Source organism: Vulpes lagopus, chromosome 4, assembly GCF_018345385.1.
Source record: "Vulpes lagopus strain Blue_001 chromosome 4, ASM1834538v1, whole genome shotgun sequence".
Classification (NCBI taxonomy): Eukaryota; Metazoa; Chordata; class Mammalia; order Carnivora; family Canidae; genus Vulpes; species Vulpes lagopus.
In genome coordinates, this window is record NC_054827.1 from 100,700,290 (window position 1) to 100,725,432 (window position 25,143).

The following is a 25,143-nucleotide window of genomic DNA, read 5'->3' on the forward strand; positions in this document are numbered from 1 at the left end:
AAACTGTGGGTGGCAGATCAGTAGGTCACCAGTCAGTTTCCAACCATCATTGTTGCAATGACACAGAACAAAATAAAATATGTTGGTATTTGTTTCACATAGTAAAAATAAGTAATTAGGGATTATTTTCATTATTTCAGATTGTATGCTTCAAAGTCAGTCCTGCTGTTTCCAAGGGCAGAGTCAAAACAGGGTGAGGTGCTGGTGCTCTGCTCAACAGGAAGGGAGAGGGAGCTTTCTTATATGGAGAACTGACCTCAAACAGAACTGAGTGTCTGCTTCCTGGGTGCCCTGTCTCAAGTGTTTGTGCAAATGACTCCAGTAGGGGTCTGTAAAGCACTGTGGTTCAGTTTCTAAGCTTCGAGTAGGATTCTCCTCCTGTTTGCCTTTCTTAGCTGTGTGGACTTGTAAGGCTGAGCTCTGAGCTTCCATTTCCTCTCTTTTAAAATAAAGAGAGTGGCTCCTGTGTCCTAGGGTTACTGCGAGGAGGGAATGTTATTATTCATACTAACTCCTTAGGCTAGCGCCCAACATGTGGATATGTATAATATGAGTGTCTACAGCAGCTTTATCCACAATTGCCCAAACTTGGAAGCAACCAAGATGTCCTCCAGTAGGTGAATATACACATAAACTGTGTTGCCTCCAGACAATGGAATATTCTTTATCAATAAAAAGAAATGAACTCATAAGCCATGAAAAGACATGGAGGAAACTTAATACATATAACTAAGTGAGAGACTTAGAAGACCATATACTCGGATTCTCTACAATTGCAACCATATGACATTCTGGAGAAGAGAAAGCTATGAGACAGTAAAAAGATCAGTGGTCACCAGGGGCTGGGAGAGAGGGAAGGGTGAATAGGTAGAGCACTGAGAATTTTTAGAGCAATGAAAAAAAAAATCCCTTTAAAGTTTTCATTGCTGTTATGGTTTTATTATAGATGGCACATTGAATATAATATGAGGTTTTATCAATATAATATGAGGTTTTATCAATATTTGAATACCACGCAATTTCCAATTTACATTATGTAAGCTTGCGTGATGTGTAACCACCTACATGTCCATCTAACAAAGTCTTACTATCTGAAAATCCTTTCTGAGCTGGATCCATCATCTAGGGCCATGGTTCTCAATCCTGTCAGACCCATGCCGCCTTCACTAGCCTGAAATTAAATTCCTGGGTGGTATAACCGAACTATAATCACAATTTCAAAAAGCAATAGAATGCCATAATTGTAGTAGACAAGGAATATAATGAAAGGCATTTCTGATAAGATCTCCATTTCACGTGTTAATACGTGTGCAAGATCACATTCAGGAACATACTGAGGTTGACAGATGCTGTGCTTGCTTGTGTGGAGACTCCACATAACCGGGCCAGCTGTAAGCACAGACCGACACAGCTATTTTGTACTGGGGATGCAATTGCCACTGGTATTATTGTCTGTCATCTGTGATGATTTCCTGAAATTGTGAAGCTCCGAACAAAACAAGGGGTAGCCTTCCTTTGAATTGTTTACGTAGCTGCATTCCTGGAAAATTGAGACTATATTAAAACCAGGCAAGAATTACTGTGCTTGAATGTAAAATAGCATTAGGTTCCAGGCTTGGATAGTCATAAACAGGGTTTCACTTACACAGAGGTCCAGCAGGACACTGGGATGTCATGCATGCTATGGCATGGCCAATATCCCTAGCCACTGATTCCTGAAAGTTAGTAATGCTCCCCAACTTTTATGACCATTAGATGCCATTAATTACTGGAAGGCTGCATATGGTCCAGGACCCTTTCCTAGAGGTGAAGGTGTGGAGATGTGGCTTGGCATGATGGGGAGCATCCTTGAGGGCCAGTTTATGTCTCAGTTGAAGAAGTTCCTTAAGTTCTGGAGAGACAGGCCAATAGATACTAGTCTGTTTTTCTGGAGATGAATTACTTTCTTTGTTCTGACTCAAATTACCCCCTTGTTCCCTAACAAAAATCTTTGGAAGAAGAAAAAAGAGACCCAAAGGGCATGGTCCATGAAAGCAGTAGTCAGCCAACCATGGCCGCTCCCTGAAGGACCCCATCTGACTTTCTCCATTACATGTTAGCTGTTGAGACACCAAGTTGATTCCTCAACGTTTACAGTGAGCTTTGTTGATTTTGAGACCCTTTCTGTGTTGTTGTGGAGAAGAGCAAATCGTACAGAGACAAGCCTGTGACATTACATTTCTGGGGTTAAGGCAGCAGTGCGTGTGTATGTTGGGTTTTTCAAGAGCCATGTTTGGCATCAAGATTGTACACAGAGGAGGTGTTTGGTTACATATACCCGGAGGTGGTCAGGTTTGGTCTGTAGGTCACAGAAGGAGAAAGTAACTCATCTGGCTTTGGCTGACATCTTAAAAGATGGGTTGTCAAGAACCAGTCTCCATCCTCCATGTATACAGATCTTATACATGCTTTGTTAGATTTATACCTAAGCATTTTATTTTTTAAAACTATTGTAAATATTACAGATTTCTAAATTTCAGTTTTTAGTCAGGCATTACTAGTCATGTTAGTTTCCTGTGGCTACTGTAACAAAATACCACAAACTAGGTAGTTTAGAACAACAAATTTATTCTCTTACAGTTCTGGAGGTCAGAAGTCTATAATCAGAATTTTCTTTTCTTGTCTGGGTTTGATAAAGGTGTTTGTGAGCCAGTTTTAAGGGTGTGGGGTCATGTCTGACACTGGCCTTGCCCAGAGCCTGAGTACTCAGTATTGTTCTAGTAATCCACATCACCTTTTATCTTTTTTAATGAAGCTTGATCTGTAGCAATTTCACCTCCCTTCCTCAGGGGCCATGTCATTCTTCTGGGAGTTTCCCCTCACAGAATTTCTTTGAGAATACCATGAGGGAAGAAGAGGAACCCATACCTCTTCATGAACTGTCCTGGAAGGAGTTCCTGCATAAAGAAAACAGGAAACATCCTAATTACCAACAGTAGAGACTTCTGGACAGCCAAAAGGCCTACATGAATGGTACTTTACTTAGCAAATGTTCATTGAGAAAAACCACACTATTTGCTTTCTTTCTAAGTTTGATTTTTAAACATCATCAGTAAAATTGACTTTTTTTCCATTGGCATAAAGTTCTATGAAATTTAACACAGGGATAGATTTATGTAGCCATCACCATAATTAGTATACGGGATGAGTCCTGCACCCCAAACCACTCCTTCCTCCACCCTTGTTCCTGGGATCCCTCTCCATCCCTGTAGGCTGTCTTTTCAAGAAGAGCATGTAAATGACATTAGCATGTCATATAGTAGGTATCCTCTGGAAACCAATTTTTTTTTTCACTCAGCATGATGCCTTTGAGATTTTCCCAGCTTGTAAATGTCAACATTTTGTTCTTTTTTACTGGTAGATAGTAGTATCTTATTGTCCACATGTACCACCGTTTATCCATTTGCTGATTGAAAAACATTTGGGTTGCTTCCAGATTTGACAATTATGAATAGAGACATTATAAACATTTGTTTTATGTTTAAATGAACACAATGTAAAATGAACATAGTGTTCATTTTTCTAGGATAGATAGTCAGAAGCGGGATTGTTGACATATGCGTAAATGTATGTTTTACTTTATAAGCAACTATCAAACTATTTTCCAGAGTTGTCTGTACCATTTTGCATTTCTTTTTTTTTTTTTTTTAATTTTTATTTATTTATGATAGTCACACAGAGAGAGAGAGAGGCAGAGACATAGGCAGAGGGAGAAGCAGGCTCCATGCACTGAGAGCCCGACGTGGGATTCGATCCCGAGTCTCCAGGATCGCGCCCTGGGCTGAAGGCAGGCGCCAAACTGCTGCGCCACCCAGGGATCCCCATTTTGCATTTCCATCAGCAACATGTAAGATTTCCTTTCAGCCACTCCACATCCTTGTCGGCACTTGCTATTGTCAGTATTTTTTTTTTAATTTTTATTTATTTATGATAGTCACAGAGAGAGAGAGGCAGAGACACAGGCAGAGGGAGAAGCAGGCTCCATGCACCAGGAGCCCAATGTGGGATTCGATCCCGGGTCTCCAGGATGGAGCCCTGGGCCAAAGGCAGGCGCCAAACTGCTGCGCCACCCAGGGATCCCTATTGTCAGTATTTTTTCATTTCAGCTATTCTAATGGGTTTATAGATGTATTTCATGATGGCTTTAATTTGCATTTTCCTAATAGCTGATGGTGTTGAACGTCTTTTCATATGCTTATTTGATATCCTGTGTCCTCTTTGAGGAAATGCTTATTTTTATATATTTTGCCCATTTTTCAATTGGCTTATTTCTTATTGTTGAGTTTTGAGAGTTCTTTATTATGCATACATGTCAGCTATGCAGTTGCCAAATACTATCCCCTTGTTTACACCTTGTCCTTTTATTCTCTGAATAGTATCTTTTAAAAAAAAAAGATTTTATTTATTTATTTATTTATTTATTTATTTATTTATTTATTTATGAGAGACACAGAGAGAGAGGCAGAGACATAGGCAGAGGGAGAAGCAGGCTTTCTGCAGGGAGCCCAATGCAGAATTTGATCCCATGACCCCAGGATCATGACCTGAGCCAAAGGCAGATGCTCAACCACAGAGCCACCCAGGTGCTGCTGAATAGTATCTTTTATAATATTAAGGTTATTTAGGTGAAATCCAGTTTATTCATTTTCTTTTAATGGAGTTTGTTTTTTGTGCCACATCTAGGTACTTCTCACCCAACCCAAGTTATGGGTTTTTCTCAAAGTTTTATAGTTCTCATATTGTATGTTAGATCTATAACCCATTTTGAGTTGGCTTTTGTATAAGGTATGACATTTAGTTTGAAGTTTATTTTTTTGCCTCTGGATTTCTAACTGTTCCAACACCATTTGTTGAAAACAGTATTCTCTCTCCATTGAATCACTTTTGCATCTTTGTCAAAACTCAATTGGCTTTATTTATGTGGGTCTATTTCTAGATTCCCTATGCAGTTCCATTGATCTATGTTCTTATCCTTTTGCTAATATCACCCAGTTTTGATTACTATAACTTTATAGTAAGTTTTAAATTGGGGTAGTTGGAGTCCTCCAATTTTATTCTTGTCAAGATTGATTTAGCTATTCTGGTTTGTTTGGTTGGGTTTTTTTGTTTGGTTGGTTGATTTGGTTTGTGTTGTTTTGTTTTTGTTTTTGTTTTTGCCTTTCCAAATAATTTTTGGAATCAACTTGTCTCTATGTACAAGAAATCTTGCTGATATTTTAACTGGTATTATGTGGAATCTGTAGATCAATTTGGGGATAATTAACATTTTTTACTGTGTTTAACCTTCTAATCCATGAACATAGTATGTCACCCTAATTATTTAGATCTTTGCTTTCTTTCATCAGTTTTGTAAGTTTAACATACAGATCTTATACATGCTTTGTTAGATTTATACCTAAGTATTTTATTTTTTAAAACTATTGTAAATATTACAGATTTCTTAATTTCAGTTTTTAGTTATGCATTTCTAGTCATGTTAGTTTCCTGTGGCTACTGTAACAAAATACCACAAACTTGGTAGTTTAGAACAACAAATTTATTCTCTTACAGTTCTGGAGGTCAGAAGTCTATAATCAGATTTGAGCTGAAGCCAAGATATGGCAAGTCTGTGCTCCCTCCAGAAGCTGTAGGGGAAATATGTTCTTTGCCTTTTCCAACTTTGGGTGGCTGCCAGCATTCCTTACTCATAACCACTCTACATCCATCTTCACATTGCCTCTTCTCTGTGTTGAATTTCCCATTGTATCTCTTATAAAGATGCTTGGGATGGCCATAGGGCATACTTGTATTACCCAGGATAATCTTCTCAAGATCCTTAACTTAATGCTACCTGCAAAAACTTTACCATATCTGATAACATTCACAAGTTTTAGGGATTAGGACCTAGTATCCTTGAGGACATTTTTTCAGCCAACTACATTAGTGTTTAGAAATCAAGATTGTGTGTATGTGTGTGTGTGTGTGTGTGTGTGTGTGTGTGTGATTTTGTGTATTGACCCTGTATCTTGCAACTTTGTAGTGACCTCACTTATGAATGTTAGGAGCTTTCAGGAGATTCTTTATTATTTATTTATTTATGCTTTCAGGAGATTCTTTGGGGTTTTCTACATAGATAATCATGTCATCTTCAAATAGGGATACTTTTATTTCTTTCATTCCAATCTGTATGGCTTCTATTTCTTTTTCTCATCTTATTACCTTGACTAGAACTTCCAATGCAATGTTGCATAGGAGTGGTAAAAGTAGATATTATTGCTTTGTTCCTAATCTTAGGGGAATAGCATTCAGTCATTCATCAGTAAGTATGATGTTAGCTTCTATTTCTTCTTTGCTGATTTTCTTTTAATCATGAGTGGATGTAGAATTTTTCATGATTTTTCAGCCTCAACTAATATAATTGTATATTTTTCCTTTCTTTAGGTTATTGAGAGGATGGATTATATTTCATTGAATTTTAAATATTGAACCAGCCTGGCATTATTGGGACTAATCCCACTTCATTGTGATATATTATTATTTTTATTAATGGTTTTGATTTGGGCCATTTGGGGCTATTTTGTTGAGGTATTTTTATGTGTATATTTATTAGAAATATTGGCCTGTAGTAGTTGTTTTTTTTTCTTCTATTGTCTTTTTCTGATCTTGGTATCAAGATAATTCTGGCCTCATAAAATAAACTGGGACATATTCTGCTTCCTATCTAATGGAAGAAATTGTGGAAATTTGGTCTTATCTCTTCTTTATATGTTTCATAGAATTTGCCAGTGAAAAGTTCTGAGCCTGATGATGTTTTTCCAGATTTTTAACTAGTTTAATTTCTTTCATGGTTATATGACTATTTGGGTTATCTATGCCATCTTGGGTGAATTTTGTAGGCTGTAGTTTTTGAGGAATTGATACATTTTATCTAAGTCTTCAAATACATGTATAATAATATTGTTCATAATATGTTCATATTATTGTTCATAATATTCATAACAATCAATATTGTTCATAATATTGTGCATAATATTGTTCATGTATTTTATTATTTTTGTAATATCTATAGTATCGATAGTCAAATCTCCTCTTTATTTCCTGGAAAGTTGTGCCTTCTCTCTCCTTTTCTTTGTCAATTTTACTAGTGATTTATCAATTTTACGGATCTGTCAAAGAATCAGCTTTTGGTTTTATTACTTTTCTCTGTTGTTTTTCCTGTTTCAATGTCATTGATTTCTTTACTATTTCCTTCTACCCTTTTACTTGCTTTGGGTTTACTTTGCTTTTCTTTTTTCTAGTTTCTTAACATAGAAGCTCAAATTATTTGAGACTTTTCTTCTTTTCTAATATAAGCATATGATGCTATAAACTTCCTTATAAGCACCATTTTAGCTACATTTGACAAATTTTGATATACTATATTTTCATTTTAGCAAAAAATATTTCCAATATCCCATGTGACTTACACTTTGATCCATTTTCAAATGTGTGTTGTTTAATTTCCAACTGTTTTGAGATTTTTCTATTTTTTATATTTTTCTAGATTAATTCCATTATGATTTGAAATATACTTTGCATAATTTCAATTCTTTAAGTTTGTTGAGATTTCTTTTGTGACCTGTGATATAGTCTACCTTGGTGAATATTTGTTTTTTTATTATTATTTTTTTAATTATTATTTTTTTATTTTTTTATTTTTTTTATTTTTTATTATTTATTTATTTATTTTTAGAATATTTGGCTTTTGATTATTGGGTTTTCTTTCTGTGTTTGGGATTTGAGTTTTTGTATTCACTCAAGACTCTTTCTGGAAGGTTGTCACTTACAGTCCATTCTTTCCTTTCTCTAGAACATCCAGGATGTGAGGAGTGATGATGAGGATGAAGAGGAAGAGGAAGAGGAAGAGGAGGAGGAGGAGAAGGAAGAAGTCATCAAAGGCAAAGAGAGAGACTGTTTGAAGAATGGCCTCGGGGCCAACAGGCACCTCATTCCCAATGGTCAACAGGGCCATTAGCTTGAATCCCATGCAGCTCCCAGGGCACAGTGTGCTATGAGGGCTACCAGAAGCCAGAGTTGCTTCCCCCTCCATGACTGTGGCCTACAGGAGCCACAGAGACCCCAGATTCTGCCCTTCCCTCTTTTTAACTACTACCTTCTCCCCATCTAAGATGTATTTAACAAAATGTTGTTAACTTGTGTTGAAATGTTAAATATAGCATCTCTATGGATTTTACTGCAGTTAGGACTCAGACTGGTCGAAGATTTCAAATATTTCTCTAGAGAACCGTTTTAGTTCAATTGTGTTCATTCATATATGTGAGACATGTGGCTTTCCCAGGAGCTCCCTTGGTTGTAGGCCTTTTGACCTTGCCAACTTACCCTCAGGATGGCTTGAGAAGTGCTAAGTAACCCACTTTTTCAAGTGTGTTCAGTCACAGAGAGCAGCTTATTTCCCCTCCTCCCTCCCCAAAAAAATGAGTTTGAGGAGGCAATGCAGCAGTGATGGAAGGACCAACACAGGGCACCAGGCTTCCGGGGCTCATTGGCCACTTTCTGCCATGGGTAGTTCTTTAAACCTTTCAAGCCTTGGTGCTTCATCTCTCCAACAGGAATGATAATATTCGCCTTGCCTACCTCCCAGAGTTGGAGTAAGGATCAAATGAGATATTAGAAGTGCAAGTGTATACTGTCCACTGTGATGTGACAGGGACCTGACCCTCTTCTCACTGTGATTCCAGCTCTGTTTGGGAGAACCCTGGTTAAACTTGGCACTGAAAGGGCCTGAACAAAAGGCACAATCTTTAAAAATTCATCTTAAGTATATCTGAAGTTATCCAGAAATGCAGATATCCAGAAGGCTGGTTCCATTTTATTTGGTAACTTTGTTTGTTTGTTAGCCCCCCAAGGGTGATGCTCAAATTTCCCCCAAATTCTCCACCCCTAGACCCTTTGGCCAAGGGGAGGGAGCCTGGGCCCCATTCCTTCTGGTCTTTTGCTGGCCTCTCCCTGGCTCCCTAAGATGGAAGCTTTTCTGCCACTGTCCTGAGCCACTCCTAGGGCCACCAGAGCTGCTCAGCTCTGGTGTACAATCCACCTGGGGCCCATCTGGGAGTCAAACCCAAGGCCTGTTCATTCACCAAGCCATTATTTCCCAGAAAGCCTGAATCTTTGGGGTACAACATGCATGTGAGCTCCTGACCAAAGGGAAATCTTGTAAACAGAAAGAGGATGCTACACTATTTCATCTCTGCTACCCAACCCAATCAGACCTTGTAAAACAGAACTAAACAAAAGACTGGAAAACAACCCTGAGAAGCTTCCAAGAACAAATGTTAGTCATGACAGCTACTGGGGCTACTGACTCTCTGGGAAGACAGATTCAGATAGAGGGGCCACCAGCCTCAAGGGGTGCCTCAGAGGGGGCACATCTGAGCCCAGAGTGCAGGGCAGATCTCAGAGACTTCTGGTCCTGCTGACTGAGAAGAGGCAGAGCCTTGTAAGGGAAGAGCCTGAGCAGAATATGCAAACACCCCCCCACACCCCTACCCACCCACCCCCACCTTCACACACACCCCCCCTGCCCAGTCTTTCATATTCGTGGGCCACATTTTGTACCTTTATCCTGTTTTGCTCTGGGCCGGGCCATATTATAAAGCCCAGTGGGAGCCAGGGCTGTGGAGACCAGTAAAAGCATCCACATGGACTCCACTTGAAGGGGGGCTACAGCTGCTGGAGCCTGAGGCCACTGCACAGCAAAGGTGTCTGTGGGGGGTGGGGGGTGTTGTCTTTTTTTTAACAAAAAAGATGTTTTTAAAACCTTCAGGGTAAAGAAAATCAAAAACCAAAAACCCTTCTGAATTCTTTCCTCGTCAAAATCTCTTTTTGAGGAATCACTAGAGCAACAGAAAAACATATGTCAAGTTTTCTCTGCAGGTTATTTGCTTTTATGAGTACAATAACATATGCATTATATGTATAATGTTTAAATCTAAAATGCCTCCACTCACTTTAGGACATAGCTATTATTATTATTATTATATTATTATAATTATTTTTGGTGGAAGAAAATCCCATTGAGGCATTATTTTTTATGTTTCCAGTTAACAGACTGTTTTTCCCATGATTTATTTTGGACTTGTCTCTGTACCAAATATCTTCTCACTTAAGGTTAAAAAAAAATGCATATTGGCTGCTCTCTCCTCCAGTTCTCTTTTCGTATTTAAATGTGGAAGGTAAATTGCTATGCCAACTTCAGCTCACTGATATAATTGGAAGCACTCAACTATCTCTAAAAAGGTACATACACATTTTTGTAACAACTTTTAGGGCCTCTGCAGTCAATTTTAAAGGTAACCTTTCTTCTTACCAGAAGCAAGGGCTCCTACTATTTCAGATGACTTTATAAAAATGCAGTCCACTGTGCCATCAATGTTATTGTAATGATAATGACTTAACAATAAAACAAGGACAGAATCCAGTGTGCATGGTGGCAGGGTGGATTTGGCACACACATTGCTTGGCTTCTCAGAGTTCATTACTGGTCTCACTAGGAAGTGGAAGAAAAGATTTTCCAGGCCTCTAGAAATACCCTGCTGGGAATTGGAGGGAAAAGTAAGTGAGAGGGACAGAGCCAAGTTAGCACATTAAGGCTGCTGTCAGGCCTGACCTGGGGGAGCCTCTTGGCTCTGCCCAGTGTGGACAGACAGACCGCTGTGGGCTGGGGTCTAGCCGGGGTCATGGCGTCTGAGTCCTATGGCAGCAGGCAGTGTGTGGAAGTGCTAATAAAGGGGATTTATTCTAAACGTTCTTTCTTCACCCCATTTTCACTGTGAGTAGACATTCAAGAGAGAAGAGAATATTATGATCAACTTTACATCAATAAGTTTAAAGGTGTGGATAAAATGTGTAAGTTCTTAGGAAAATGCAACTTCTCACAACAGACACAAAAAGAGAGTAGAATTTAAATAGTCTTCTATATAAAAGACTAAAAAATCTGAAATTTTAAAAATGTTTTCCACCACCACCTTACACACACAAAATATCTTTAGGCCCACGTGTCTCATCCAGTGAATTCTCCCAATACTTTAGGAAGAATAAACACAAGTATGACAAAAACTTTTGTAGAGGCAAAAGGAACACTTCCACACTTGTTTTAGAAGGTCTGTATAATCTCGATACTAAAATCTGACAGGAATATTAGGAGGCAAAAACCCAACAATTATTGGCTAAGTCATTTGTGAACATAGGCTCAAAATTCCTCAACATGAGCAAACTGAACTCAGCAATATGTAAAGAAAAGTGTATGACAAACAAGTTAGGTTTATTTCAGGAACTTGCAATTGATTTACTATTTAAACATCAATGGCATTCATCACTTAAAAAGAATAAAGGAAAAAGCCATCTCTTTAAAAGCTTTAGATAAAGTTCAACATCTGTTAATCAAAAAACCTGAAAACAACAAACCCCAAAACCCAAACAAAACAAAACAAAACACAGACAAGTAGGAAGGAACTTCTTTAATCTGACAAATAGCATCTTCAGGAAGCATAAAGCCAGTATCATATAACGCTATAATGGCTAAATGCTGAAATCTCTTCCACAGGGACTATCACTGAGACAGAGATGGCCATTATTTTTAATGATGCCCATCACCCTGAATATATTCAACGTTGTTTTCTTCCTGCCCAATGTAATATTTCAAGAAATAAAAATTACAAGACTTGAATAAAAGAAATAAAAACTCTTATCACAAATGCAAAAATCCCCACACATTGTGTGGTTGTGTGTGTGTGTGTGTGTGTGAATGTGTGAATTCATACACAAATACCAAGGAATGAGACTGGCCAAGACAATCTTTAAAAGAACAAACCAGAACTCATTTTACTAAAACCAGGACTTATTACAAAAAGATAGTAAAATACTGTGAAATTGGTACAAAGATAGACAAACAGAAAAATAAAATTATATAAAGTCCAGGAACAACCTTATGCTTATATGGGCAATTGGTTGTAAGGGATTAAAATTAAACTTGATCTCTACTTAATATCATACACAAAATAAATTTCAGGTTTTTTTTTTTTTTTTTTGTAGATCTAAATGTGAAAGGTAAAATAATAAAATTCCCAGAAGAAAATAAAAGAGAACATCTATATTCATGCCCTTAAGATAGGCAAAGATTTCTTAAAATGTAAAGCATTATGCATAATGAAATTTTAACGAATCAGATTAAATGATAATGAAGAAGTTCTATTTCCCAACAGACTCCATGAAGAGAGGGAAAAGGCAAGCCATAAAAATAATATATCTGCAACACTTGAAACTGACAGAGGGCTCGTATCCAAAATATATAAAGAACTACCAAAAAAAAAAAAAAATCTGACATCCCAATTAAAAAAAAAAATCAGCAAGGCACTTGACCAGCTGCTTTACACAATGCTTCAAGGTCCAATAAACATATGAAAAGGTGCCCAATTCATTAATCATTAGGAAGATGGCTAGTACTAAGTGGTGATCATGTGGAACAAAGAGAACTCACAGGCTGCTGGAGGAGTGCAGTTAGAGCAACTTTGAAATTGTTTGGCATCATTTCCTACCATTGGATACCTGCACATATTATAATCCAGCAATTTTACTTCTAGGTGAGAATCCAGTCCACATGAGCACATGGCTCAGAAGAATACACATGAGCATTCCTATCAGCAATATTCATAATAGCCCACACAGGGCATTTCCCAAATACTCCTCAAGGGTAGAATGGTTAAATAAATTACAGCATATTTATGTCATGGGATAGTATACAGCAGTGAAAGTGAACTGGTATTTGCAACAATATAGCTTCTGCTTACCATCTTATTGTTTTGCAGAAGAAATCTAGTGGAAAATGAGTATATAATTTGTGTTTCTGTTTTTTATACAATTCAAAGAACACAAAACCAATATGTGATAATAAAAGTCAGGCTGCTGGTTATCTTTGGGGAGAAGGAAGACCCCATGCCTACACTGGGCCAGAGTGGGCTTTAGGGTGCCAGTAGCTTTCTGCCTCTTGACCTGGATAATGCTTACATGAGTGTGTTCAATTTGTGATAAATCACCTAACTATACACTTATGATTTATATGCTTTTCTGTAGGTATATTATAATTTTTTATAAGTTGTTAAAATGAAAAAGCTAGCTACATTTAAGTTCTTACCTTTATGAGACAGCTGATGTTGCTGACCACAGCCATTTCGTTTTTATAAGAACTTTTGATACCAGGCACCTGGATGGCTCAGTTGGTTAAGCATCTGCCTTTGGCTCAAGTCCTGATCCTGGGGTCCTGGGATGGAGCTAGGAGTTGGGCTCCCTGCTCAGCAGGGAGTCTGCTTCTCCCTCTGCCCCTATCCCTACTCATTCTCTCATTCTCTCAAATAAATAAAATCTTTTTTAAAAAAACTTTTGATACCGAAAGTATCTTATACATAAAAGTCCATAATCTCACTACCAGATAATCCCAATTGTCATTGAAAATAATAGTAATAAAAGTAATACATGTACTCAGTTACAGCATTCATACAATACAAAAATAATGTCGAACTGAAAAGTGAAAAACTATACAATCTCTCTCCAAAAAGGAAGCACTCATGAAGTTCCTTGTGATTCTTTCCAGAAACATCCATATGCCCATTTTAGCATGATTCTTTTGTGGAACGCTAGATCCCCAAACATCCTCACACACCTGTTGCTAAGACAGAGCACCCAAAGAGGCTTGGCCACACTCAAGGAGGAAGGGCAAAGTCAGATTGCATTGAGAATTTGAAATATGGTTTATGGTAATTTCAAGCGCCAAGACTTAATTAGGATCTAGTTAAGGATAAGTTAAGGATCAGGATATAACAGCTGAGGACTGTTGAAAGCAACAAGGTCAAGATTTGGAGGTGAAGCTTTCAAAAAGTTGTAAGTTTCTTATGCAGTAAGCTATCTGTTGATGCTTCCTACTGAAGAGTTGATGGGTCTTGCGAGAAGGTCCTGAAATGAACAGTACAGTATGCGCCTAGCAGAAGTCTTTGGGAACAGTAAAGTCATGCTAACGAAGACAGTGGAATAGTCACGTTAATGGAGATGGTGAGATGAGTGGAGGCAGGTGTTTGGGTTCTCAGTATATACTTACGTTATTATCCGTGTGTATACCTCCATTACCTTTATCCATATAAACTAATGTGCCCAAGTGAAGGGAAAATAAAGGCACAGAGGCATCTTCTGTGTATCCCCCTTGGGACTGTGAACACCCAGACAAGATGCCTTCAACCAATTTGCACTAAGGTTCCATACAGGCTATTGGCAGCATTATACAATCACTTTTTAAACACAAAAGATGGGCAGACTAAGTCTACAGATTGTTCTGTTCCTTGCTTTGTCCTCAGTGATGCACTATAGAGATCTTTCCATATCAGCATGCGTAGATCCGCTTCATTTCTGTAAGAGCTGCCAGGTAATCCTCAGGAATTTATCATCAAGTGTTCAAGTTATCTTAGTTGCCAAACACTTGCATTGTGTCTAGTTTTTAGCTCTTGTAATATTTCCATGAACATTCTTGGGAGGAAGTATTTAACCCAAGCTGCCAGGGTTAAAATCCCTACTCCGTTATTTACTGTGTTACCTTGGGCGAGTCTCTTTGATCTCTTAGCCTTCAGTTTACTGATCTGTAAGATGGGCACAGAACTTTCTTCATTGTGTCATTTTATTTTTATATTTTTAAAGATTTTATTTATTATTTATTTGAGAGAGAAAGAGAGAGCATGAAGAGGGGGAGAGGCAGAGCGAGAGGAAGAAGCAGTCTCCCTTCGGGGAGCTGGGTGTGGGACTCCATCCCAGGAGCCTTGGATCATGACCGCTGCCAAAGGGAGATGCTTAACCAACTGAGCCACCCAGGTGCCCCTCATTGCGTCGTTTTAAGAAATAAATTAGTTGATCCACATAATGTATTTTGTAACCTACCTTGGTATATATAATCACTCAATAAATGATCCCAGGGTCCTAGGATCAAGCCCCCAGTCAAGCCCCAAGTCTCTGATCAGCAGGGAGCCTGCTTCTCTGGGAGTCTGCTCCTCCTCCAACTTGTGCTCTCTCTTTCTCCCCCTTGCTCTCTCTTTCAAATAAATAAATCTTAAAAAAAAAAAAAAAGAAAGAAAATATTATAATAAAAAGTCTTCTCTAAACAAATTTATACATCAAATCATTCATGCTTCTTTTTATAACTTACAGGGATTCATTGATTCTTTGGCATTTATTTTGGTATAAGAGGTAAGGTAGGGAAGGATTCTTTTCTCTTTTTAAGTAATTTGCTGTTTGTTCCTCAAGACATTTGCTAAATACTATTTCTTTTTTTTTTTTTTTCTTGTGTTTGAGACACCACCCTTAGATTCCCATCTGGACTTTCCATTCTATTTCACCAAAGTACTCATCCTATACCAAATTGCTTTAATTAGTAAAACTTTATAATTGGTTTTAAAATGGTTGGGTCAGGGGCTCCTGGGTGGCTCAATTAAGCCTCTGCCTTTGGCTCAGGTCCTGATCTCAGGGTCCTGGGATCTGTCTCCTGGTTCAGCGGGAATCTGCTTGTCTCTCTCCCCTCCACCCTGCTTGTGGTCTCTTTCTGTCTCAAATAAGTAAAGCCTTTAAAAAAAGAAAATAAATAAATAAAATGTTTGGGTCAGTGACCCATCTTTACTCTCGTATTTCCAAATTTCATTGGCTCATCTCACAGTTTTATTTAATTTTACTTCCAACATTTATTTCATTATAAACTAGATGAATTCAACAGGTTTTTTTTGGTAGGTCCACCCCCCCACACCCCCAATCCTGATGGTATGCTATTTTGAGATTTCTTTGAATTTATAGCTCATTTAGAGGAGTTGACAGGGATTTTTTTTTTAAGATTTTATTTATTTGTTAATGAGAGATACAGAGAGAGAGGCAGAGACACAGGCAGAGAGAGAGAAGCAGGTTCCATGCAGGGAACCTGACGTGGGACTTGATCCAGGTCTCCAGGATCACGCCCTGGGCCGAAGGCAGGGGCCAAACCACTGAGCCACCCAGGTGTCCCTAGAGGAGTTGACAAATTATCATTTTGAGTTTTCCTATGCAAGAGTAATATGTGTGTGCTTATTCAGTTAAATCCTCTTTCGTGTCTCTCAGTAGAATTGGGAGACTTTATTCATATAGACTCTGAACATTTTCTTTAAAGTTTATACTGAATGATGTATCTTTTTGATTACTATTGTAAAAAAATTTTTTTTTATTTTCTATTTTGTTAACATTGAGAAAAGCTACTGACCTTTAAATGCTAGTTGTGTAGTCTGACACTCCAATCATATTTCTGATGTTTTCTTTTCTTTTTTTAATATTTTATTTATTTATTTTTAAATAGCATTAAAAAATTTTTATTCATTTATTTTGAGAGAGAGCACAAGCATGGGGAAGGGGAGAGGGCAGAGGGAGAGGGAGAAGCAGGCTCCCCACTGAGCAGGGAGCTGAATGCAGGGCTCCATCCCAAGACCTTGGGATCATGACTGGGTCTGAAAGCAGACACTTAACTGATTGAGCCACCCTGGTGCCCCTTTATTTATGGGTGGCTACACATGCAACGTCAGGTTCAAGCTCACAACCCCAAGAACAAGAGTGGCATTTGATACCAGTTGAGCCAGCCAGGCATCCTATCTGATAGGTTTTCGGCTCCTCCTATGGTTTTTTTTCCTTCAATTTTTAAAAATCAGGAATCAGTGTTGTTGAAATTCATTTCTTGGAGTGCTGATCTAGTCATTGCTTTTTGTTTGTTAACGTAATACTGCTAGTTTCTAACCATTAGACTAGCCTGGCATTGAGGGGGTCAATTCCTTCTGGTCATGCTGTGTCATTTTTAAATTTACTGACTTTTTTTTGTCAGTACTTTAAGATTTTAATGGATATTTTCATAAAAATGCTATTATGCAGTTTTCCATTTTGTGTTCTCCTTAATGTTTTTTTAAATATAAATATTGTGCTGAATTTGTAAAGAAAAATTTGGAGGATTTTATTCTTGTGGTTTTTTTTAATTTTACTGTTTCACTTATTGTGTATTTTATTTGCTCTGGGTATGACATTATATATGCATAATTTATCACTAGTGTTGACATTTTCCAAATTCCAGTGAAGCGTGAAAATCTTACTTGCCTCCACGTCCCTTTACCACCCCACTTATAATATTAATTGCCTTCATGATTCTCTCTATGTGCTTTGAGAACCATACCAGGTAATGTGAGAATTTAGGCTCCAAATTAGAATTTAGAAAAGTTGAATAGAGGAGGACCCTGTCATATTCCCCCATATTGTTACTCAATCCAGTTGTTTTCTCTTCCTTCTCAGTATTCTAAGCCTAATTCTTTGATCATGTCTTTCTGCCTCGAAAATTCTCTTCAGGGGATCCCTGGGTGGTGCAGCGGTTTGGCGCCTGCCTTTGGCTCAGGGCGCGATCCTGGAGACTCGGGATCGAATCCCACATCAGGCTCCCGGTGCATGGAGCCTGCTTCTCCCTCCGCCTGTGTCTCTGCCTCTCTCTCTCTCTCTCTCTCTGTGACTATCATAAATAAATTTAAAAAAAAAGAAAATTCTCTTCAGACATTTTTTAGGGTAGATACTCATATTTTCTTGTTTCCCTCAGCTAAAGATGTTCTGACTTTCCCTTTATTCCAGGATATTTTTGCCAGATATAGAATTGTAGAATAAATAACTATATACTAAATAAGTTATATAATTATAGCTATTTTCTTTCAGCATTTGAAAAATGTTGCATCGCTTCCTTTTGGTTTTTATGGTCTCTGATAAGAAATCTGCCATTATTTGAATCGCCTATCCCCTATTGGTAGGTGTCATTTGTCTCTTGAGTCTTTAAGTTTTGTCTCAGGTTTTTAACAGTTGGGTTACAAATCATGTTGATATGAATTTCTTTGGGTTTCTCCTATATTGTGTTTGCTCAGCATCTTAAATCTACAGGCTTTTGTCTTTAACTGAATTAAGAAAAATTTCCATATTATTTATTTGAATACTTTTCTAGCCCCTTTCTTTTTTCCTTTTCATCTGGGAATCCAATAACACACGTTTGCTCTTTTATTATAACTCCACAGGTCCCTGAGTCTACATTCATCTTTTTTGGTTTTTGTTTTGTTTTGTTTTGTTTTTGTTATTTCACTCTATTTTCTCAGGCTCCCCACCAGACAGAGGCTGATTCATTCGCACTATCTTGGCTAGTAGGACACCTCCTGGCTTCCCCAAGTGGCTTCCACTGATGCTGCAGAGCTGGGTGTGTTCTCATTATCATTGGAAGGTGGTGAAAGTCCCAGCTCTTCACTCTGCCTTCTCTGACACCAGCCCAGTGCAAGGGAGGGGGCCAGTATGCCTTGGTACAGAAGTTTCGACTTCACCAATCTTTGCTGATGGCAGTAGGGGTGAAGCCATTGTCTTCCCCACAGTGTTAGGGTAGAGGAGTTACTGTCAATGTTCTGTCTTGCTGAGCTTTCTTTCCTAGTTCTTGGCTGAGAGAACAGGGTTCTTGGAGGCTGTCTGTGCCTATTGACATTTATGGTTTGCCAGCTTCTCCAGCCCTGGATTTATGAGGCAGAAGGAATACCCAACAAAGTCACCACTGTGTTGTTCCTTGGATTCTGAGGTCCTTAGCCAGTCTGCCTTCTTTTCTCCACCTTTTGGTGTCTTCTCATGCTTGCCTGAGGTACAATATCTGGGGTTTTAAACTGTACTTAGTGGACAGAATGGGGAGAAGTGCATTGACTCCATCTTATCTGGAAGTCTTCTCTCATAATAAGTAAGTTTTTCCATTCATATTTATTGTGATTTAACACTTTTATTTGTTCTAAGTTCTCTCTTATTTTCAGAGTTTAATTCTCCCCTCATTTCTATATTTTCTATAGGGATTATTTTGCATTTCCTGTGCAGACATGTTTTCCTTCTACTAACCTGGAAGCTTTGCAGTCATGTTAGATTTCTGAAAGATTATCTTTATATATGTTATGTAGGAGGTTAAAATTTCAGATAGCAAATGGAGTCTCTGAGCTTCCAGTATTTTTTTTTAAAATATTTTATTTATGTATTTATTTGACAGAGAGAGAGAGCACACAAGCAGGGGGAGTGGGAGAGGAAGAAGCAGGCTCCTGGCTAAACCAGCAGCCCAATGTGGGACTCCATCCCAGGACTCTGAGATCATGACCTGAGCTGAAGGCAGATGCATAACCCCAGGAAACTGGGGGGAGCCTTCCTGTCTCGGGGACCCAGACCAAATAACATTTGGCTCTTTCAGGATTAGATTAGTCCCTCCTTTTTCCATCTGAAATATCTTGAGAGAGAAGGAGAATCTGGCTCAAGTTTCTAAAATGGAAGGAAGGGATCCCTGGGTGGCGCAGCGGTTTGGCGCCTGCCTTTGGCCCAGGGCGCGATCCTGGAGACCCAGGATCGAATCCCACATCAGGCTCCCGGTGCATGGAGCCTGCTTCTCCCTCCGCCTGTGCCTCTGCCTCTCTCTCTCTCTCTGTGACTATCATAAATAAATAAAAAATTTGAAAAAATAAAAAAAATAAAATGGAAGGAACCCTTGGTGTCTTACCTGATTGTGGATGTGCTTGTTTGGAAAAAGAGGATAATTGGGGCCAACCTATATACATTATAAGTAGGATAAGTTGAGCATTTTTCTGACATTTTACTCAATCTACAACCACTTAGGAATATTTTGTGCAACTAGTTTTGATCTTCTCTTGGAAACCCCCATACTCTGGAATTGCAGTAGGGGAATCAAATAAATCTGTGGGGAGGTCTGGGGATTCCCGTCAACTCTACAGAGAGGTGGTTCTACCCACTGTCTGCTGACTCTGGGGGAGGACAATGCTTTATCTTCCATTTTCCAGTTAACTCCTTTAATAAGATGATTTTGTTGAGCTTTACTTTCTGCCCTGGGTGTTAGAAAAGCAGCAGGTCACTACTTAGGATTACTAGGGAGGTCAATTTTTAAACAAGAAAACCTAAGTCCATCTAGGAGAAGGGACTTGCCCGTGTGACTGGGTCATACCAAGTGAAAGGACTCAGGTACCTTGCCATAGCAGAGAGGCCGGCAGAACTCAGGATCCATACAAAGTGGCTGAAGCCTTCCCACTTGAAATCTGAACAGGAAACCCCACACCTTCCCCTCAAGGCTTCTGCTCTGCAAGCTGCTTGCTTCCTCTGGCAGTTTCCTCGGCTCTACCCCAGTGATAGCCGTATATCCTCAGAGACTTACCTGCTGGTGTCCCTGGGTCCCTGTGAACAGCCACCATTCAGCCCCAGTATCTGTGGGTGTTACAGCAAGGCAGTAACCCAGCCTGTCTCAGGCAGGAAACAAAGGCTACTGGTGCACAGAATGTCAAGCAATTGCTGAAAATCTATCCTCTGTCCGAGGGAAGCAGAGAGCTGCCTATACACCCAGGGCGGCTGTCTGGCAGCTTCCCCACTTACAACCTGTTGCTTTAAATAAACCCTTGCCAAGCTGTCACTCTCATTTGTCCTTGCAAATAAAACTTTCCACCAGGTGGCCCTCAAGCTCCTATCAAAGAGAAGGTGTGTGTGTGTGGGGGGGGGGGGGTGTTGGGGAGGGGGGTGGGCAGAGGAGGGACCAAAATCCATAGGCTTTCCGAGAGAGAGTAGGCCACAGAGAGAAAGAGATGAAAGAGCCCCTACCAGGGCTGTTCTGGGAAGCCATCTGTCCCTGGGCAGATGCTGTGGGTGCCCAAGCAGTTCATCTGGGATTTGGGACAAAAGCACTTGAGATCCTTGGCCAGCCATTCTTGGGCGCTGGGCATCACCTCACACGTACCATTCTTGTTGGTTTCCGTAGGTGGTGGGAAGGTTCCCTGGAACTCTACTAACAGGTCTGCTTTACCATGTAGAATACTAGGTCATCCATGGGCACCTTTTTCTTTTTCTAACAATGACATCAGCAAACAAACCTAGCCATACGTAGACAGGACCCCCTGGGCTGGACCCCCTGGGCTGCACCCCCAGACTTCTTCTGCACTTGCCCCATGGGTTGAAGCAGATATGGTGGAGACCTCGTGTGCCAAATGTGGCACAGACTAATGCACACCCTGCCCCTCACACAGGCTGCTGGGTTGTGGCTCCAAGTCTCTTTGCCCCAGGCTTTCTGATGCCGCTGTTCCAAGGGAGGGGAAAACAAAGGGCTTTATAACATTTACACTGAGATCCTAGGATGTGAACTTCATCTTAGAAGACAGAAATCAATGCTTCTCACTGAAGGCTGTAAATACCATGTAAGGAAGGGTCTGGATGCTGTTGGGCTTCATATCCAACACAGTCTGGACTAGGAGCCTTTGACCTGGGCCCAACCAAGTCATTGGTTTTCAGAAGCAGAAGAATCTGAGCCCTTAGGCATTGAAGGACAGCCACCCTAGGTTCCGGCAGGAGATTGGAGGGTAACAGGTTAGATGGCACATGGGACAGGGCAACTCAGTGGATCGTGCAGAGTGGCCAACGAGTAAAAGCATGGGAAGGCCAGACCCCCAATCAGGGGGCTTGGGATTTACCACTAAGTATGGAGCCGCAGATTGTTTATTTAAAAAAGGAAAAAAAAAAAAAGAAGATTCAAAATTACCTAATTTCATCTGTGCTGTTTCATATAATTTCATCCAAATGATGAATTCCATTTCATCAGTGTGTGGACAAGGGGACAGGGGCTTGTGGGGAGCAAGATGAACTGCACAGAGCATGGTTTCTGGGGTCCAGTGGCCCCATGTTGAAGTCATAGCACACCACCTATGAGATGTGCAGCCTGGGGAAACTTCTTCATCCCTCTGAGCCACCACTGTCTTAGTTGTAAGGATAAGGCCTTCCTCTGAGGTATGTTGTCAGGATTAATAAGATCTATTTTGAAGCACTCGGCACAGAAAGAGTCCTAGCTTTGTTTCCAAAATATAGGCCAAAGTCGCCCATCTTATAAATGGCAGAATTTAGATTTAAATCTGCAGCTTGACTCATCTCCAGGCAGGATGCTCTTTGTGTTGATGTGATTAAAGCATATTTATTGAGGCACAATGGGTCAGCCCAAGGGTTCTCCTTCTCCTTCTCCTTCTCCTTCTCCTTCTCCTTCTCCTTCTCCTTCTCCTTCTCCTTCTCCTTCTCCTTCTCCTTCTCCTTCTTTCTCCTTCTCCTTCTCCTTCTTCTTTTCTTCTTTTTCCTTCTTTTTTTTTAAGGTTTTATTCACTTATTCATGAGACACAAAGAGAGTGAGGTGGAGACATAAGCAGAGGGAGAAGCAGGCTCCCCACGGGGAGACTGATGTGGGACTGGATCCTGATCCTGGGAAGCCAGGATCATGACCTGAGCCAAAGGCAGACACTCAACCCTAAGCCACCAGGTGCCCCCAGTCCAAGGGTTTAAAGAGGTAAAAGAGGCAGAGGGCTGGTGCTGTGTTTCTCAAAGGAGCACCAGCTGGTTCTTGCTGGCATTTCTGAGGGATTCAGTTGAAGCTGGTTCTGAGCGTTAGGGCCAGGCTATCAGCTGCTGCCAATGGAAGCTGGAAAGTAGGAAAGACCTCCCTTCTCCCGTCTCCCTGCATACCAGTTAATTAGTTAACTAGTTCCAATGAGTGCCTTCCTAACTGTTCCTGCCAGCAAACCTAACAAGAAGCCAATTGGCAAGGAGGTCTGGGACATGCAGTTTGTAGAGAACCAGCATCAGCACCACAGAGCAGAGTTTAGAAGAGGGATTTGGAGCTGAGAGGTAATAAATAATTAGCACAGTCTATGACAACTCAGCACTCACACAGGCCCTGACACATTTAGAATTCCGTACAGCAATAATCATGTCATACTTCTGTGTAACAAGATGCAACTAGAAAAGAAGAGATACAAATTGGTACACACACACACAGAGCAAGCAAAGAAGACATATACACAGAGCTAAAATCCTCATTATGGTCACGAACCATTATTCTTAAGTTATAATTTCCTTAACAAATTAGGATATTATCTCTTTCTATTCCAGAAGAATGCGAGGAAGATTGTCATTGAACCTTTCTTAGATGTTTGTTGAAATCCTTTGGTAAAGTCACCCAGGCTTGGCCTATTGTTTTAAGAAAGTTTTAAGTAATGGGTTCCATTTCTTTAATAATTATAAAACTCATTTTTAGGTGTAATTTTTAGGTGTAATTAATTGCTAATTATTATTTTACTGGTAATTTGTCCATTTAGTCTATTAAAATTTCAAATTTATTTGCATGAACAGTTCTTACTCTCATTTTAGGATTCTTTTGAAATCTGTAGGAGTGTAGCAATATTTCTTCTGATAACTTGATAAATAATTTAACATTTGTTGTTTGTCTTTTTTAAAAACAGTCTTGCAAGGGTTTATTGATGCTGCTAGTCCTTTGAAAGATGGCTTTCTTGATCATCTTTACTATATATTTGATTCTATTTCATTAATTTCTACTATTATCTTTATAATACCCTCTTGTTGTTTGGGTTGTAGACTGAAAGTTAGAAAACTTTTTGATAAGAGTATTTATACATTTTTCAGCCCTTCTTCTGTTTTATCACAAAGTCTCCCACTAGGTGTGGCTTTAGTTAAATCAGAGAAATTTTAATATGTAGTCATTTCATTGTCATTTAATTTAAAATATTTTGAAAATTTCCAAGAAAAAGATTTAAAAAATTTTTTTAAAGATTTTATTTATTCATGAGAGACACAGAGAGAGACAGAGAGACATAGGCCATGGGAGGAGAAGCAGGCTCCATGCAGGGAGCCCAATATGGGACTGGGTCCCAGGACTCCAGGATCACGCCCTGAGCCAGAGGCAGATTCTCCACCGCTGAGCCACCCAGGCATCCCATTTTTAAAAATATTTTAAAATTTCCATTACGACTGCAATTTGACCCATAGGTTATTTGTAAGTGTATCACTTAAAAAAAAGAAGTGTATCTCTTAACTTATAAATACCTGTATATTGGGACCTGTATATTGAGTCTGCCTTCAGCTCAAGGTGTGATCCCGGGTCCTGGAACTGAGTCCCACGTCGGGCTCCCTATATGGAGCCTGCTTCTCCCTCTGCCTGTGTCTCTGCCTCTCTCTCTCTTTCTTTCTGTGTGTCTCTCATGAATAAATAAAGAAAATCTTTAAAAAAAATAAATACCTGTATATTTTCTAGTACTATTTTTATTGTCAATTTCTAGCTGAATTGCACTGTGATCAGAGATTACACTCTATTAGTCAGGATCAGGATTGAGGTCTGCATGAAATAATCCCATAACTGTAAACATTAAACTACCCCATAAGGCTCACTGCAGATCCAATGGTTTCATTAGTGAATTCTGCCAAATATTTAAATGATAAATAATGCCAGTCAATATATACTTTTACAGAAAATAGAAAAAGAGGAACCATGTCCCAATTTTATTTGTGAGACTATGATAGTTTTGATTATTTCACAAAAGCATTATGAGAAAAGAAAGTTACATGCCGATCTCACTCATGATGAACATGAATTTGAAAATCCTGAACAAATTATAAGCAAATAGAATTCAAAGACTTATTTTAAAATACATCATACCACACTAAGTTTATTCTTAAGAGAGAAGCAAGACTGGTTTAACTTAAAAAAAAAAAAAAAACTAATGTTCAGCACATGGTGATGAAATAATTGGCTAGCCACATGCAAAAAACAAACAAAAAAAGAACTTGGATCCATATCTCATACCATATACAAAAATTAACTCAAAGTAATCATAAATCTAAACATAAAATCTGAAACAAAACAAAAATTTCTAGAAGAAAACGTAGGAGAAAATCTTGGGACGTTTGGATCAGACAGACAGACTGTTTTTGATACAACACCAAACACAGAGTTGATACAAGAAAAAAATGATAAGCTGGATTTCACTACAATTAGGAATGTTTACTTTGCCGAAGACATTGTTAAGAAAATGAAAAGACAAGCTACAAAATGGGAGAAAAATATTTTCCAATCACATATCTAATAAAGGGCTTGTGTCCAGAATACATAAAGAACTCTCAAGCCTAAATATTAAGAAAACAAACAACCAAAATTTTTAAATGGGCAAA

General features: G+C 39.1%; 1 protein-coding gene across 2 annotated transcripts in view; it reads left to right on the forward strand.

Annotated features, from left to right (window-relative positions):
- CERS3 (ceramide synthase 3) overlaps window positions 1–8,250 on the forward strand; it is a 111,837-nt gene extending 103,587 nt beyond the window's left edge. For both annotated transcript variants that reach the window (XM_041753192.1, XM_041753193.1), the window contains one exon: window positions 7,868–8,250. In XM_041753192.1, coding sequence (XP_041609126.1) covers window positions 7,868–8,032 — 165 coding nt within the window. In that variant the 3' untranslated portion in view covers window positions 8,033–8,250. The remainder of the gene's footprint in view (window positions 1–7,867) is intronic.
- Window positions 8,251–25,143: the final 16,893 nt, after the last annotated feature.